This window comes from Hetaerina americana, unplaced genomic scaffold (genome assembly GCF_022747635.1).
Source record: "Hetaerina americana unplaced genomic scaffold, ioHetAmer1.1.p SCAF_59, whole genome shotgun sequence".
Lineage (NCBI taxonomy): Eukaryota > Metazoa > Arthropoda > Insecta > Odonata > Calopterygidae > Hetaerina > Hetaerina americana.
The window spans coordinates 448,025-466,164 of record NW_027287194.1 but is presented as its reverse complement, the minus strand read 5'-3'; the positions used below and the strand labels follow the sequence as shown (position 1 = coordinate 466,164).

Genomic DNA, 18,140 nt, shown 5'->3' with positions numbered 1-18,140 from the left:
GGCTGAACATAATTTTTTACTACATTTTTCCATTTGAAACCTTCAGCTTAACTTGTTGTCTATTTCTAAACTCAATAAAGTGGTATGTTCTAACTCAGATATCAATTGGTTTCCTATTTCTACAGAAATATTTTACTGAAGGTCTCTATGACTAAATACCATGTAAACTGTTTTTCTTGCATCTAGTTGTAAATTATTTACATTCAGCCATTGAGCAACTGAATTCGCTATAGCATACATATCTATTTCTAATTGAGATGATTTTGTATGACCTGCTATTAGATTTATATCATCTGCATAGAGCACCATGTTATTATTTGCTCGAGAGATAATGGCTTTTTCAATGCCATTCATACACACCAGGAAAAGTAAAGGACCTAATACGAAACCTTGTGGAACACCATATTTAATAGTTTTCATTGTTGAATTGTAGGTAGCACCATTTTTTCCAACAATTTCTACATGCTGTTTCCTATTTTCCAAAAGATATGTAAGCCAGAGATGAGCTACTCCCCTGATGCCATAATGTCCTAGTTTAGTGAAAAGAATGCTATATTTTACAGAATCAAAGGCTTCTGATAAATCCATATTTACCCCTGTAACATGCTTTTTATCTCTTAAAGCTTGGGCAATTTTAGTTACATAATCACTGCATGCAGTTTCTACACTTTTATTTTTTGTGAAACCATGCTGTGATGGAGAAAGAACTTTATTTTTTATGAGGAATTTTAATAGTCTTTCTTCCATAAATTTTTCAAGTATTTTTGAAATGCATGAAATTAGTGAGATTGTCCTGTAATTATTCAGTTAGTCTTTGGCTCCCTTTTTATGTAGTGGAATAACTTCGGTTATTTTTAATTCATCAGGAATTTGCCCAGTTAGAAACGATTCATTGGCTATATTGGTAATTGGTAAAGTGAAGGATTCCTGACAAAGTTTTATGAGATAATTTGATATGCCATCATGCCCACTGGATTTTTTGTTTTTTAGATTCTTTATTATATTTCTGACCTCATTTTCTGAGGTGGGATTTAAGTAAATTGATTCACTAATGTGCATTACTTTTTCTATACTATCATTTAGAATGTTTTCTGTGCTTTTGTTTCGCCAATGATATCTATGAAGAAATTATTCAATTCGTTTGCCATATATTGAGGATTGCTGATTTCTTTTCAATCAATTTGTATTAAGAAGCATTTACTTTTTCCAGGCTCTGACATTTTACAGGAGTTTTCATTATTTACTACAGACCAAAATTCTTTTGTTTGATTGGCAGAATTCAAAATAATTTGTTTGACACAGTGATTTTTTGCTTTCCTAAGCAGCATCCTATACTCGGACTTCAGTTTATTTCTTAAGGGTATCAGACTGGCATCCACTTTACTAGCCTTATTTAAGTAGTTAAGCCTATTTCTAGCTGTCAGAACCTCATTTGTTATCCATTTATATCCTTCATTTGCAGATATATTTTTTATGGCTAGCTTTTTCAATGGGAAACAAATATCCCAGTAGTGCTTAATAATTGATTGAAATTCTTCGAACTTATTTGTAACAAGATTTGCATTTAGTACTGCTGCCTAGTCAACACTCTTCAATTCCCATTTGAATAAATTCATATTTTCCTGTGAGTATATACATGTGTATACTGTATCTGGATTTCTCTCACTTCTACCTGTTAAAGTGTGTGCATTAAATTCATTAATTTGAGCATGATGGTCTGAGATATTAGTTTCTAAAACTAGAGATTTGAAGTTATGCTCAGCTAGATTTGTTGCTATGTTGTCAATAACAGTTTTTGAGTGAGATGACTCTCTGTTTGGGGTATAAATAGTTAGCTGAACACTATAGCTGAGAAGTATTTCTTTCAGCTTCTGAGTGGAGCTGTTATCTTTTGAGACATCTGTATTCAGGTCCCCAGCAATGATAATTTTATTATTTTTCTTGATGACTTTCTCAAGTATTTTATCCATTTTTCTGAGGAAATCATCAACTGGTGCACTTGGAGATCTGTACAGACCAATAAAAAAATAAGTTTCATTTGTCTTGGGCCATTTGCACGAGGTTATTTCAATTCCCTTTTCTTCGCCGATTCTATTTTTAAAGTTTTTATAGGCTCTGGTTACTGATTCAAAACAAGTTTTGGTAAAAAATGCAACACCACCATCTTTGTTTTTTCCTTACAGAAATTATTGACAAGAAAATAATCCCTCAGCTTTACACTTTTCATTTCATTATCTTTTAGGCCATGCTCCGTTATACAAAGAAAATCCGGCCTCTCTTCCTTTAATAGGATCTCAAATTCCAGCTTTTTATTTGCTATGCATTGAATGTTTTGGTGTAGAAGCTTCAAAGAGCAATTTTTTGTGCAACCAACTATCTTTTTTGTATTTTGATGTGGGGTACTGGTTATATTGACACGGGCTATCTCTGTTTTCCGTCTCCCTTGTATGCACAAATATTTGCTACAGGAACCTTCAGATCATGCTAAAGGGTATGAAAACTTCATGGAAAGAACAGGTGATGAACCCCAAATTTTTGGGTTCTATGTGGAAACAATTATGATATCCACACAATGGGTTTGAAAATTTGATCTAGACCAAAAAAGGCTTAGCGGGTCAGATGAAATGTGAAACTATAATGTTGATGGTTCTTTTTCTGACATGTGTTTGTCATTAAGAGTTCTTACCCAATTCCTCCATCTTGACAATGTGCCAGGCCACACATCACTGCTGATTCATAACTCTTTGGCCAAGACTAGCACAATAGTACTTCTTCATCAATCCTGCTCATCTGGACAGGGCACAGTAAAATTTTTCTTTTGTCCAAAACTAAAATCCACCTGAAAAGGGCAATGAATTTTAGATGATCAAAGACTTAAAGGAAAAACCACAGATGGGGACGTATGTGTGATTCTGAAGGAGGTTTGCGAGAGCTGCCCTGGAAGGTGTCGGCAGGATTGGGAGGCATAGAAAGAGTACATTGAAGGAGTAAAGGCTCAAAGGGATGCAGTGTTGCTCAAATAATGAGCCACAAAAAAGCCATTTAACTTTGGAAACAGACCTCATAGATATTCTTCTATTTTCTCCATTACATTGTGCACTGCCAGTTAATCTGCTGCAGTTATGTGATGTTGTGATAATTTTCTGAACTAATTTTTAGTCAATCATGCAGTGCGCAACACATTTTTCATTCTTTCATTGACTGAGCAGTTAATTTTATCACTCATATGCTTTCAATGTAGATGGAAAGGAGGACTTTGAGGGTCAGTTTGATGGTCTTGCACGGCAACTGATGACAGAGGATCCTGAGCATTTATCCCAAGCCATGGCAGAGCTTTCAAAGGTATGTACCTACAGCATTATCATTTATGCTTCCTGAATGAGTACCATTCATGAATGTGATTTGAATCGCTTCCAATAGACTCCTCCTCCCATGAGAGCCTTACTACACACCAGAATGCAATTCCTATAATACCTTATGCCATTTGAATAGGCAAAAAGAGCAACAAATCTAACTATCCCCTTTAGGAATAAATGAAGTTTTTCTCGGATCTGAAATCATACTTACTCCAATTATTTACCTATGGTGATATTTGCTTTTTGTGTGTAAACGTTTTTTATATCAATAACAGCAATTTTTTCTCTTGAATCAGATTACTTGCAGTTGCCTGCGAAACACGTACATACTGTCATTAGTGGAGGCTTTATTAGACCGAGGACTGGTGGATGGTGACATGCATGCATCTGGTGGCGCAAGCATAGCCTTGAACTCTGTCCTCAAGGCTAAGGGAGGCTATCTTGTTAACCATGTGCCTCATGTCATAGGTGGGTGCCCACATCGTCACGTTACCTGTTCATTTTTTCCATGAATTAAGAATGGTAAAAACTTTTAGTAGGGACTGAGGCATATACTTTGTTATAATACTGCATAAATTAATGATATCTGCAGGGTTGTGAGAAAGAAAATTCCAGGCTAGTGATATAATTTGGAACAATGTAGTTTTAAAACTGTTTTTCGATTTAATGTATGACCTCATTTATTGATTTACCATCTGTTTTACCTTTGTTTCTGTAAATTAATTAAATAAGAGAAATAGGCAACTATTTCCTGATTAAAATGACACTTTTAGCTTCTTCAACTCAATGGCTAACACTGCATTTTAATAGGTTCTGACTTAACTGACCACTAATGGATTAGAATGTTTCTAATTGCCTCCTGTATGTTAGGGATAGTCGTGCTATCCTCATAAATCTTTCAAAATAATTGATATTAATAATCGCTCTATTTTACTACAGTTTACGCACAATAGAACCCAATTTTAAGGGTCCAAAAAAATTGGACTGTGGTGTTCAACATTAAAGTTGCAATACTCTTGAGAAAACTATGAACACAGTTGAGTGTACTCTAACCAATTATTATTATTATTGACATTTTACCATTTGAGGTAGGTTTTCAATGGATGCAGACTATACAATGTTATAGCGATAACTTTCTTGCCTTTGCAATGAAAACAACCTCATATCTTAAACTCAAATAAACTTTCCTTAAATTCGTCACACACCCTCCCACCCCTCGTACCATCCGACATACCCATCCTATATCTTTCCTTTCTGCTTGCCTAACATTTTCTCCGCTATGTAACAGTTTTCAACATTCTATTGCCTATAAAAATTACTCTGCATCCATCTTTGAATGCATTCTGCCTTCTTTGAATTTCTCACAAATATCCCCTATCCTCCCTTAACATGCCTAGCACTCCCTTGCTCTGGTTTTCATTTCTGCCCACTTCAACTTTTCTGTCCTTCACCACACACACATTTCAAAAGCCGCCAATCTGTGCCTTTCATCTTGCTTTAATGACCCAGCATCTACCCTCCATGTCAAGGTTTTGACGAACCTTTTTTTAACATCATTACTCAATGTCCCTCACATCAATTCCTTCGTCCTTGTGAAAGCTTCATTGTCCAACACAATTCTCTTTCTTATGTCCCTACTACTTGCATTCTAATCCATTTTGGTCCTAAACATTTCTGAGAGATTTCTGTTCTAGTTCATAAACTCATATTTAACTAAGCTTTAATTTCTCTTTCTCAAAAGCCATATAACCTTTGAAATATATATATTTATTCTCATTGCGAGCATATTGTCCTGACTTTCCAATTAACTCTGCAATGTTTACAAACCCCTTGGTTGACTGGCAAACTAAAGGTTGATCATCAGCAAATCTAACTGATTTTATTGATTCCCCGCTAACTTTCATTCATATCTCAAGTTCTTCCTATGCCTCTAGAACTATTTGCATATCGACATACGTATACAGGGTGCAGCGCTTCTCTCTGGACAAATTTCAATTTCAATTTCGCAACATACTGTAGGTCCACTGGAGGCTGCGATTGGTGTTCTTGAAAGCTATAGGCATCTAGTGAACAGTGATAACCTCAAAATGGCCGAGATGTTACAGTCACGCGCGGAGTACAATCAAAGAGCCGCTGTCATCGAAAGTGTTCATGCTGGGCGTTCTCCCAGTGAAATAGTTTGATTCTTTGGATAGCCCAGAACAACTTTTTACGATATTTTGGCGAAGTATAATGCTTTGGAGAAGTCAGGGGAAGGTTTTGCTAACCCGGTGAGGAAACATCATTTGAGTAAATGCGTGTCATGAACTGCTGCAGTCATCAAGAAGGCTCAGGCACTGATTTCAGAGGACCCAGGGCGATCGCTGAGGAAATTGGGTTTGGAATTTAATGTTAGCGAGCAAATAATTCATCAAATGGCTGAGGAGGACCTAAAATACAAGCACTATAAAGATGGGACACATGCTGTCTGAACAAAGCCCGCTGCCACCTGCTATTGTGTTCTCTAAAAAATTAAGCTGTGGGGCAAATCAGATTCTTTTCTGATGAATAAATTTTCACAGTTGACGCGAAGATCAACCGGAGAAATGATCGCTGGCTTGCCCACCACTCCGAGAACGTCCTGATTGTTGCTCGGACAAAATTTCTGGCTAGTCTTCACGTCCTAGGTGTTGTGTCCAGTGAGGGTGATATCATGCCGCCACATGTCTTTGAAAAGGGACATACTATCAAAAAAGAAGTCTATCTGCAAATTTTGAAGAATGTCGTGAAACCGTGGATGGTAACTGTGGCCTCTGGGAGACCGCATGATTTCAACAGGATTGTGTACCAGCTCATACGAGTCATTTAGTCCAAAACTGGCTCTCAGATAACATTATTGACATGTTCTTGTCATAGAAGTTCTGGCCCCCGAACAGTCCGGACTTGAACCCCCTCGCCTATAATATTTATAAGCGTAGTCGAGAGAGTTACCAATAATGAGACAAGGCACCCTAATGTCGCATCTCTATGCACAGCTATCATGGCAGCATTCGCGAATATGGACAGCAATGATGTTTTAAAGAGTGCGCGCGATGGATTCAAGACAAGATTGGAGGCAGTCTTTACACAGCTGAAAGGGGAGTAATTACATTGAGTAATGTTAACTTTGACAAGTACCACTACAAGGATACAGTTAAAGGATCTTCATTTGCTATTGTATTTTTTTAAATAAATTTGCTTTTAAACAAAAGTTTCATTTGTCCAGATTTAAGCACCGTAGCCTGTGTTAAGAACAACCAAGGTTATAATGAGCACCCCTTTCTTTCTTCTCTTCCTAACACTGACCTCTGGGCTCTACGAGGTGTGTTCAAAAAGTAAGGTGACTTCAAATTTTGCAGGCAGCACATTCAATTTTTGATTTTTTTGTTTTGTTGTGTTGGTACCCATTTCCCAAACTTTTTTTTAAAGTTTCAATGTTATAGAATATTTAGGGTGTTATTGACAAATACAAATGTTTGATGTGTTTTGGTTTGATCGGCAATTTTATAATGAAAAAATGGATTAATAATTTGCAAATGCATAAAAAAATAGAATGAAGTGCTCCAAAACACTTTAAATGTTGTCTGTGTCATACAGTGAGTGTGCTCTAAGTGAAAAATAGATGTTTATAAGTTGTCCAAACCCTTCCAAGATGGTCGAGAAGATGCCAATGAAGAACCTCACTCTGGATACCTTAGCACATCAACCATAGATGAAAACGTTGAAGCAGTGATGAAAATCGTTTTGAAAAATCATCAGATCCCTTGAAGATAAGTTGCTAAGGATTTTCACAATATTGGTTGACTCGTGCCATATAATATTTTGGATGCTTTAGGCCTGAGACATGTGTCAGCCAAGTTCGTTCTGAAACTTCTTCATTTTGACCAGAGGAACCGTCGCGTGAGCATAGCTCAGGAGCTGTTGAATGGCATCAATGTTGATCCTGATTTTCTCAAAGGCATAACTGGTGGCAAATCCTGGGTATATGGTTATGAGGTGGAAAACAAAGCCCAATTGTCCCAAAGGGAAGAACCCAGGAGCACGCCAAGTTTGGTTAAATGTCAACGTTTTGCTGTTTTCTTCAATTACTGTGACATAGTGCATCAGAAGCTCTTACCACAAGGTCGTACGGTCAATAAGGGGAACTGCCTTGAAGTTATGCACAGTTTGAGAGAAGCAATACGAATTGTGGAAAAACAATTTATGGCTTTTGCATAATGGTAATGCACCTGATCTCTTATCGTTGCTTGTGAGAGATTTTTTGGCCAAAAGCAACACCACAATAATAATGCCTCAGCCACCATATCCATCAGGTTAGGCCCCCTGTGACTTTTTCCTATTCCCAAAACTGAAGAGATCTATGATAGGATGGCGATTTGCTATATCTGGTGGGGATTACTTTGAAGGGGAGGAATTGAATATTGAAGAATGAATAAATATTTTTTCATAAAAATGTAAAGTCAGTCACCTTACTTTTTGAACTCACCTCATACGTGTCATGCGCCACTCGCACCTCAGGAGTCTGAGACATGTACAGGTAAACAATAAGTTTTCTAACCCTATCCTATCTATTCCTATTTTCTGCAATGCTTTCATTAATTCTACATAAGTGGCTCTATTGAAGACCTTGAAGTAATAGAAACAGACAACTGCATCTCGATGGTATTTTTATTTTCCTCAAAATCAGGGACTTAATTTCCACTATGCCATCGTAAGTGCCTCTCTCCCAGATACAAACTGGAGAAAATTGGTCATCATTATGTGATATAATACTTTTATTTGGAAAGCCTCAGCCCAACCAATATGGAAGCTGAACTGGATTCTACTCTGGGTGAGTCTGCTCCTTTGTTTACAACAGTAAAATATTGGTTAGCAGAGTTTAAACGAGGCCCTACGAGCTGTCTGGACAAGCATCGTATTGGTGGAAAAAATGAGGTGACAACTCCAGAAACGGTGATGATAATCCACGAAGTGATACTGGATGATCATCGGCTAAAAGTGCACGAGCTAGCAGACATAATAGGCATTTCAAAAAGGGCAGTACATGGCCTATTAACTGAAAATTTGGACATGAGAAAGCTGTGCGCAAGATGGGTGCCGTGTTTGCTCATGCTCAAGCAAAACCAGTGTCATGAAGATGTTTCAATTGAGTGTTTAGCAGAGTTTCACAGCAACAAAGCAGAATTTTGTACCTTTTCATTACCATGGATGAAACATGGGTCCATTACTTCACACCTGAGACAAAAGAACAATCAAAGCAATGGATTCAAAAGGGAGAACCGGCTCCAATGAAGGCGAAGACGGTTTCATGGGCAGGCAAGGTCATGGCATTAGTTTTATGGGATGCCAATGGGATAATTTTCATTGACCATCTTGAAAAATGAAAAACTATCAACAGTGAGTATTATGCAAACTTATTGCAATGTTTGGGTGAAGAAATCAAGTAAAAGTGGCCGCATTTGGCTAAGAAGAAAGTGTTGTTTCATCAAGACAATGCACCAGCTCACAAATCCGTTATTGCAATGGCCAAAATTCACGAATTAAAGGTTGAATTGCTACCTCATGCACCCTATTTGCCAAATTTAGCCCCCGCAGATCATTTTCCGTTCGCAAACTTGAAAAAATAGTTCGGTGGTCAAAGATTTTCCTTCGAAAGCTCGAAAAAATGGTATATGAAACTCAAAATCCGTGGACCAATAACTCTGTAAGTTAGGGTGATTCAATACACCCATATTTAGTATTACGCCAAGAAAAGCCTTCATTTCCGCCATCGTCACATCTTTCCAATTATTCCAAGTGGATCGCCGCGATATTTCTTTCTGGCTACTTTTATGCCTAGAATACTTGTTAGTTTCTTCTGTTATATTTTGTATCAATGTGTCTGTAAAAAACAACTGAAAAAACTCTGTTGGTGTGGCACATCCAGAAGGAACTTGAGGTCCAACACGTAACTGACCAGTGGAGAAGGGGATTCTGCTAGGCTCATGGTCATCCACAGATACAGCATTCCACTTTTCTTTTCCCGGTTTTCCACTATAAACACTACTTTCACTGGGCCTTATGCACAATGCTATCACCTATAATTCCATCACTATCTCTTGAATAAACAATTGTGCGTCTTCATTTTGTCGTTGTGAATTCAACATCACTGTCACTACATTCACCCTGATCTTTGGACGTTTTCCTTTCCATAGTTCCACTTGGACCAGCGACTGGTTCATCATCTCCAAACGCATTCTCAGATAACTCACTTTTGTCACTATTATATTTTTTAATAAATCCATAAGTTTTGATGTAAAATTCTTCGTAGCTGCTTTCTAATTCTTTGGAATACTTATCCATCGTGAGGAGGTGAAAATCATTCAGAATGAGCAACTATTAGCTGGCAAAGCATTCGTCCAACTAAAGGGAAAGCATCTGTTGTAAGAGAACCCTCTGTCATCAGGGAAAACACCTGCGTTATGCTTCTAGAAACGTAAGCATACCTCGGGGACTAAGATAAGGAAGGTTCTTTACCACAGGAGGATGATGCAACCTCAAAAAAGCACGACAAAGGAAAGGTGCTAGGGTTCTAGTTACTATGAATCAATGACTCATGTCTTGGACACTCCTCAAACAATGATGATGCAACCTCAAAAAAGCATGACTCCAGGAAAAGGCCTAAGGTTAGTGTTTTACTATGAATATAATAGATCATATCTTGGACCCTCCTACTCAAGATTCCTGACTATGCAATAGATAGGAAAAGAGCAGGCAGAATGTTTGATGAGACAGCGGACACTAGGAAGAAAAGGAAATGAAAGAGTCCAAACTAGAAAGCAATGAACTAAGGATCAGCTGACTGAAGTAACTTTACATTCTTGCAATCTTTTTTCAGGCACCGATAATCTTTAAAAGACATTGCTTTACAGCTGACTTCCAAGTAATGAAGAGCAAACAATGCAAATGAAAAAGAACTTACAATACAGTAAATAGATAACAAAAAACATCTGCGTATGTGGTGGCATCCTTTGGGAGACGGCATTTAGGCCGACGATGACATAATCGGTCGTTAAAACAAGCTATGTTATTAATTAAGCTTTAACTTTCCTTTTCCTTTCATGCACATGATTACAAGAAAGGTTATTGGAAAAATGGACAAAAATCCCAATTCCCCTCATGGTGAAACTCAGTGTCGAGTGTGGCTCGACATACGAGCTGCTGCTGTTGCTAACCCCGTCGAGTCACACTCGACATCTGAGTGCAAAAGGTTAAGTGGATATTAAGTGTTGAACCAGGTGCATAAAAATTTAGTTTATTTTCTGTAAATGTGAATATTCATGTTGCATACAAAAATCCATGTAGGCAGAGTCTCTTTATCTAAAATGGATACGCAAATATTCTGTTCTGCCAGATTGTAACAACATAAAATTAGTGCTATCTATTTGAGCGGACTTCTTTAGTTTACAAGGCTGTGGTCTCCCCTGGAAAACATGACTGTTATGGAATTATTTATACACGTAATTTTTTCTTAGTGCAAATGTTTTTGTTTGTAAATCACATGCCTTCTGAGAGGATTTTAGTTCGTATTACAGCCGACTCAAATGAAATTATGAAGTCATTACGCACAATTTTGAAGCCTAAAAAGAGAAAAAAAAGCATTCATTCCCTCTCGGTGCATTCATTTTTTCATTTTGACAGTCCAACATCACTAAATTTTCTGATTTACTCATGTATCTTTTCCTTTCAACTTATTTCCCAGACATGATGCTGGGCCAGGTGTCTGCATCTCTCTGTCCTCCTCAGACAAGGATGGGTGCCATTCGATCAGTACTGGTGCTCGCAACCCACCATCCCAAAGCAACGCTGACCTCTCTCCTCCTTCAAGCATTGCCATTTGAAGAGTACGTTGTTGAAGTAGTGTGTTATCATTAGTTTTGGTCATTTTGGCTCAAGGAAGACAGCAAAGGCAATAGGCATTGATCAGCATTGGTAATTGTGCAGCAAATGACGCATAGTATACCATTGCAAGTATGTTCTCAGATGCTAAGTTTAAATTCTTACATAATTTTCTGTTTGCCAGCTCCTGGCCATATATCTATCTACCTCTCAAATATAAGTCAAGAATTTTCTTCCTTTTTTTTTTCAGTACAATCAAATGTCAATCCATTTCAGCGTTTTTCACAAGATTAGGTGATGTTTTTCTGAGCCAGCCACTTAAAGTACGTTTGATGAGCACTCGGAGGTTCTTCTTAACCAATAAGTTATAAAGATATCCATTGCAAAGAAGGATACCTCTTGTAATTGCTTTCTAAGCATTTTATTTTATTCAGTTATCAATTTATTTCAACAAATTTCTAATGAATCATATTAATTGTAATTATTGGAACTAATTTTAGTTTGTTCACACATTCGACTCAAGTGGAGCATCTTGTTTGATGCCTTGGGCTGAAAAGTACAGTTTGGCTTGCATTTGAACCATCATGTGTGCTGAATAATTTACATTAATAAAAATACTCTTTTATATGTATATCAATGCTCTGCCAGTTGGACAGTTAGACAAGTCTATGCAAGGATGCTAAATTAATAAAGTGAGATTGTGATGTGAAAACAGTGCATCAGATCAAATGACATCGGTGCATTTTCAAGCATTGTTTTAAATTAAACATGTGCACTAATCAGTGCTTGCATGCAGTGCCATGAAAATTAATAATTTTAATTTTCCCAGGGTCCATATTAAAAGGTACAAGTACATGGTAAAAGGAATATCAGGTGGACATTTTGTATATATATTAAAAAATATTATGACAAAAAAGTAGCATGCAGGCATATTGTGGTTGAATCATACTAAGCATTACATTTTTAATTTGTGATTTACATAGTCATCATTGACATTGTCCTCGAGGAACTCATTAATGGTTGTATTTGTGTCTCACTGTCCACCATTTAAGTTCTTAAGTGTCAATAAAACCACCAGATGTCATTTTTTCATATTGTGTGTAGTTTTTGCAATGATATTTTGTATTTTCTCCTTTTTAACATGTTTGCTCATGCCTCATCCTTAGGAGATTACAGACAACTTTTCAGATATTTTCATTTGCCATACACTATTGTAAACTATTAATGTTGTTACATTAATGCTATTATGAAAAACTGTATACAACATCACATTTTTGGGAAAAAATTTGCGAAAACATCAAAATTTCTACATTATGCCCTTGTTGTTGAAAATTGAATAATAACTGCAAATAATATGAAATAATTCTTTGGAAATGATCATATTGGTTGTGGTATGAAATTTTTCTTTGCCATTTGAAATTAACCCGTAGAATCTCTAATGATGAATATTAACCAAAAAAATTATAAGTAATTGTATTAATGTTGTGATTTTAAGTATAAAAAATGTGTGTTGATGTCTCCTTCAATGCATAAAAAGTAGCAAGGAGACAATTTTTCTAGCCCAAGAATTTGGCAACTCTAGTCTTAGTTAAAAAGTTGTTTTGGATTTGTAACAGTTTTCTGCAATGTTGTGTAATTCATGTTTGAATATCGATGATATAAAGACCTTTATATCACCTCTATTAATTTTGCTCACACTCAAAAGGAAGAATAATCAGAATCTGAAAAATTCTCTTGTTGAATGCCATTCTTACTTATCAGGCTAGAATTTTTCCACAAATCTTGTAAACACAGGTGAAATCTGAGAGAAAAATTGTTGAAATATTGACAGGAAATGTTTTTATCTTCTTGTTGTTTTAGCAAAGCTCATCAATTTTCCTAGTATTGAGTGCTAGTACCTATCATTTTCATCTCCAAAATCAAAGTTGATTATCCCTGTGTGTGTTAAACTGTGATTGTATTCGTCTCGTGGTGATTTTTTGAATGCTGGTGATTCTGATGTTTGCGTCGTTTAGGTTCTTTTGGTGGCAAGTGATTATTCACTCCTAAACCAAAAGGTTGCATTTCTTTCCCAGGTGCGTTGTTGATTGCTGGAAGGTGTTGACCCAGGATCCATCGCTGCACAATGAGGTGCTTCAGCATCTCTTGTCTGTTGTCGAGGAGAGTCCACCTTACGAAGTGCAAGATGGTGATGGAGGGGGACGCAAAAGGAAGCCCATTGATGACAGGGACATTATTCGAGTGGCCAACCTCACCCCTCTCTCAGTAAGATCTCTAATGATAAGCCACCTGACAATTCATATGGTTAATATTTTGCAATTTTTTATATTAACTTAGTAATGGAAAATCTCATGCTATGGAAAGAAAATTGTATGTTATACTCCGATTTGCATGAATTTCCATTACTAATTGATTATTAAAAACTAACAAACTAACAAGTGACAAAGCAAATCTTCCAGAAAATAAAATATCTAAAAAAATTATGTGAAAATATTACCTTCTGAGCGAAAATTTCAAAACTTCATAGTCAATGAGGGTGGCCTCGCAGTCATTTAATTAAGCTAAATTTTTGCATGCATCATTTTTTTATTGATTAAAATGAGAAAGGTGGGCGGGAGCTAAACTTTTAGAGAGTTAATAAATAAGGGGCACCCTAATAAGCAGTCACAAGAAATCATGCAAGAGAAGAGGACCAAGAGAGACAGTGCAAAAAAGAAAATGCAATCTTTTGATTGAACCATTGCCACGAGTCTTCTAAAATGCATTTCTCATTTGTAGTGCAGTTATCTATGAAGTCCTCTTTATGATTGTCTTAAGGGGGTTTTATTTCTGATAAATGCTTATTATTTGTATTGCAGACAAAATTTAGTGTCGCTTAATATCAACCCGATATGCTAGATGCTGCTTTTCATACAATTATAATTTCATAAATTATTATAATTAGTATTCTACCGGTTGAGGCTGGTCTTGGATGGACACAGACAATACAACAGTACATTCCTTGACTATCTTAGCAAAACAACCTGACATCCAACACTACAATACAGGGTCCGTAAATAAGTATCGTGACTGGTGCACTGTAGCTTCAACGGAGTAGTGCATGGGGGTACAGCTGGTCGGCTCGGTAGAGGGGTCCCCACGACTCTGGAGGTGGATTTTTGTGGTGTGTGATTGTTTGTGGTGTCGTCGTGCCAGCATGGAGCGCACCATCAAGCAATGCTACACTGTGAAGTTTTGCATTAAACTTGGGAAATCTGCATCAGAGACCCTTGAACTCATTAAACAGGCTTATGGGGATAAAGCCTTAATCCACGCAAGAGTTTTTGAGTGGCACAAAATGTTTAAGGAAGGCCGGGAGCTCGTCGAAGATGAGCAATGCATCGGATGCCCGACGACCGCTCGAACCGATGCTCAGGTGGCCAACGTGGAAAAGGTTCTGGACTCTTGACAGGCATTTAACCATCGTCCTTATCAGTGAGGAGACCGGCCTTTCAGTTGGAACTGTCCACATCATTATAACAGAGGATCTTTTAATGAGGAAAGTGTGTGCGAAGCAGGTGCCGAAAGTCTTGAGCAAGAAACAAAAACTGTCGCGGGTGGAAATTCTGCAATATATTTTAGAATGCATCCAGGAAGATGGAGATTTTCTCGACAACATTATTACCTCAAAGGATAGCTCAAAAGGAGATCAAAGGATATCAGTTTGCCTCCATCAAGGCAGTTCAAGTGGCAACAACAAAGGCTCTCAACAGTATTCCAGAAATCGACTTCCAGCGGGATTTTGACGAGTGGCAGATGTGCCGAACGAAGTGTATCGATCCAGGAGGAATGTATTTTGAAAATTATTAAGTAATTGTAATGATAACTGCAATGAATTTTGATTTTTGGAACCAATCCCGATACATATTGAACGGACCCTTTAAGTCTCTCTTCAATACCATATACTTCCTTCCTCCCTTCATTCTGTCCAAAATCCATATCCTGTTCCTGCCCATTCCTCGTTTCAAAAATTTTGTTGTCTCAGGCGTAACTTTATGGAATCTGCATAACACATTAAAATGAAATGAAATAATTTACTTTGTAATTCCACACACTTTATTTAAAAATCATACGACCCAGGTTTCCCTATTTGCAAAGCACGTCTTTGAAAGTGACCACAAAAGTGGCTAAAATTATTCATTTTGAAAATAAAGGTCAAAGACTCAATGCTTTGGAGCAGTTGGAAATGATGGACACCAAAAGATGTAATTCTCATTTCCTCCCGGCTACATTGTAACTTTTTTACCTCTCCACCCTCCCTTGACCAGAAGGTTGCTTCTGTTACGACCAACTGATGATGACGTTCAACCTCGAAACCTGGGTCGTGTGTTTTTTAAATAAAGTGTTTGGAATTACAAAGTAAATTATTTCTTTTAATTCCTTGTTTTCATAACATTCTCCCCTACATCGCAGTCTTCACCATCCCACTGCCAATCAATATGCCCCTCATCCATCTTTCCCATCTCTTTTGGATTTCTTCCAACTACTTAAATTGTATGAGAGTGTATGGTTGCAGGGTGAATAAAATTAAATGATTTGTCACAGGCTGTATCCCTAGAAATTATATGTTACACATTGAAGTAAAGTGATAGAATTTTGTATTTCTTGTACTTACTGCTGGCTCTAATATGCTGCTTTTTTTTTGAGAACAAATGCAGTCCTGCATTAGAATGTTCTTTGCCCCCTTAATTTTCGCTGCTAAATTTAGGGTTGTTGGGTATACAGTCAGGACTTCTAATTGAGAAATGCCGCTGCATCTTCATATCCTTTTGCCTAGGCGATAAGCGCAATGCAGGAGATGTTTAGGTGTGCCGCAATGCAAGAAGCCGCCCTCCACCTCTACCCGGAACTCTTCTCTGCCTTACTCATAGCAATGGGATGCTACATTGGCACTTCTCCACCTGTTTACATGGCACACAGGCCGACACCAGCTCCACTGACAGCACCAAGGAATGCCAATGCTCCTTTGCCAGCCAATCAGAAAGAAGCGTCAGGGAGTCGTTTTTCATTTGTACCAAACAGAAAAGCTTACAAGTTGAACCCAGCAAGGTAAGGTTGACTTTTTTCTGATTCCACTACTAGATGCTAAGGAACCCAAGATTGTGTTTTTTAAATGCCATCACATATATTCATTGATGTTACGGTTAATCTGCAATGTATTTCTTTGTACCATTATTTTTCATTCTCTCCCAAGTATCACCTAACATTTTCCTTATATCACTTTTGCAGAGCCCCACTAACTCTCAATATTTACTCCATCTTTGTTTTTCTTATTTTCACATACCATGAGAACTGAGGAATGATGTTAGCAGACTATGGTCAAATTTTCATGTTTCCATTTTCCATGACCACATGACTCAAAATATCCATGTTCGTTCAGAAAGTTTTTGGAATGTATAACAATTAGGAATGATTTTTGTAAAAGTTTTTTTATCCATTCTAAAAATAAATCTGTGCCTTTCATCTTGCTTCAATGACCCTGTATCTACTCTCCATATCAAGGTTTTGACAAACCTTTTTTTAACATCGTTACTCATTGTCTCCCTACCACTTTGACCATTTTGGTCCTAAACATTTCTGAGATATGTAAACTGTTCCTGTTCTAGTTCATAAACTCATATTTAACTAAGCTTTAATTTCTCTTTCTCAAAAGCCATATAACCTTTGTTATGTATATATATATATATATGTTCTCATTGCGAGCATATTGTCCTGGCTTTCCAATTAACTCTGCAATGTTTACAAACCCCTTGGTTGACTGGCAAACTAAAGGTTGATCATCAGCAAATCTAACTGATTTTATGGATTCCCCGCTAACTTTCATTCATATCTCAAGTTCTTCCTATGCCTCTAGAACTATTTGCATATTGACATACGTATACAGGGTGCAGCGCTTCTCTCCGGACAAATTTCAATTTCGCAACATACTGTAGGTCCACTGGAGGCTGCGATTGGTGTTCTTGAAAGCTATAGGCATCTAGTGAACAGTGATAAGCACTGTTTTCTTCAATTACTGTGACATAGTGCATCAGAAGCTCTTACCACAAGGTCGTACAGTCAATAAGGGGAACTGCCTTGAAGTTATGCACAGTTTGAGAGAAGCAATACGAATTGTGGAAAAACAATTTATGGCTTTTGCATAATGGTAATGCACCTGATCTCTTATCGTTGCTTGTGAGAGATTTTTTGGCCAAAAGCAACACCACAATAATAATGCCTCAGCCACCATATCCATCAGGTTAGGCCCCCTGTGACTTTTTCCTATTCCCAAAACTGAAGAGATCTATGATAGGATGGCGATTTGCAATGATTGAGGAGATAAAGACTGCATTGTCATGTAATTAATGAACTTTTTGAAGAAGTTAAGGGTGGACTGGCAGGATAACTCGCATATATGAAACCTTTTCATGACTGCACAGGTTTATGGTGTAAGCGATGGAGATTCAGGGTGAGCATTAATGAACAGGGGAGTACAAGAGTGTTGTCTATTATCTCCCGTGATTTTTAACATATGCTTGGAAGAAATATTGAGACAGGATTAGGGAAGTTGAATGATAGAAAATAGGCAAGGAGGGTGTTAAGTCAGATTTTGGATTACCAGTACTTAGTTAACCAATCGGCTGAGAGATTTCAATCATCCATATTTAAATTGCAGAATGTATGCAATATGCATGAAAGGAAAATGAATAATAATAGAAGAAAGTTGTCATGTGATGACTGAGCTAAACATTAAATTCTAAGGGTAAAATGAATGCAGGTAGTACACTTAAATTATTTTAGAAATACTTTTCTTGAAAATGGGCAAAAGTGAGGAATTTAAGAATAATAATAAAAAGTCAAGAATTTGCA

At 37.1% G+C, this 18,140-nt stretch overlaps 1 protein-coding gene across 1 annotated transcript in view; it reads left to right on the top strand.

Annotated features, from left to right (window-relative positions):
* The window catches only part of LOC139694895 (maestro heat-like repeat-containing protein family member 1), a 50,241-nt gene that overhangs the window by 8,603 nt on the left and 23,498 nt on the right, over nucleotides 1-18,140 (top strand). The window contains exons 4-8 of the mRNA XM_071593396.1: nucleotides 3,242-3,342; nucleotides 3,653-3,824; nucleotides 11,116-11,257; nucleotides 13,328-13,517; nucleotides 16,069-16,340. Of these exons, the coding sequence (XP_071449497.1) occupies nucleotides 3,242-3,342; nucleotides 3,653-3,824; nucleotides 11,116-11,257; nucleotides 13,328-13,517; nucleotides 16,069-16,340 (877 nt within the window). The remainder of the gene's footprint in view (nucleotides 1-3,241; nucleotides 3,343-3,652; nucleotides 3,825-11,115; nucleotides 11,258-13,327; nucleotides 13,518-16,068; nucleotides 16,341-18,140) is intronic.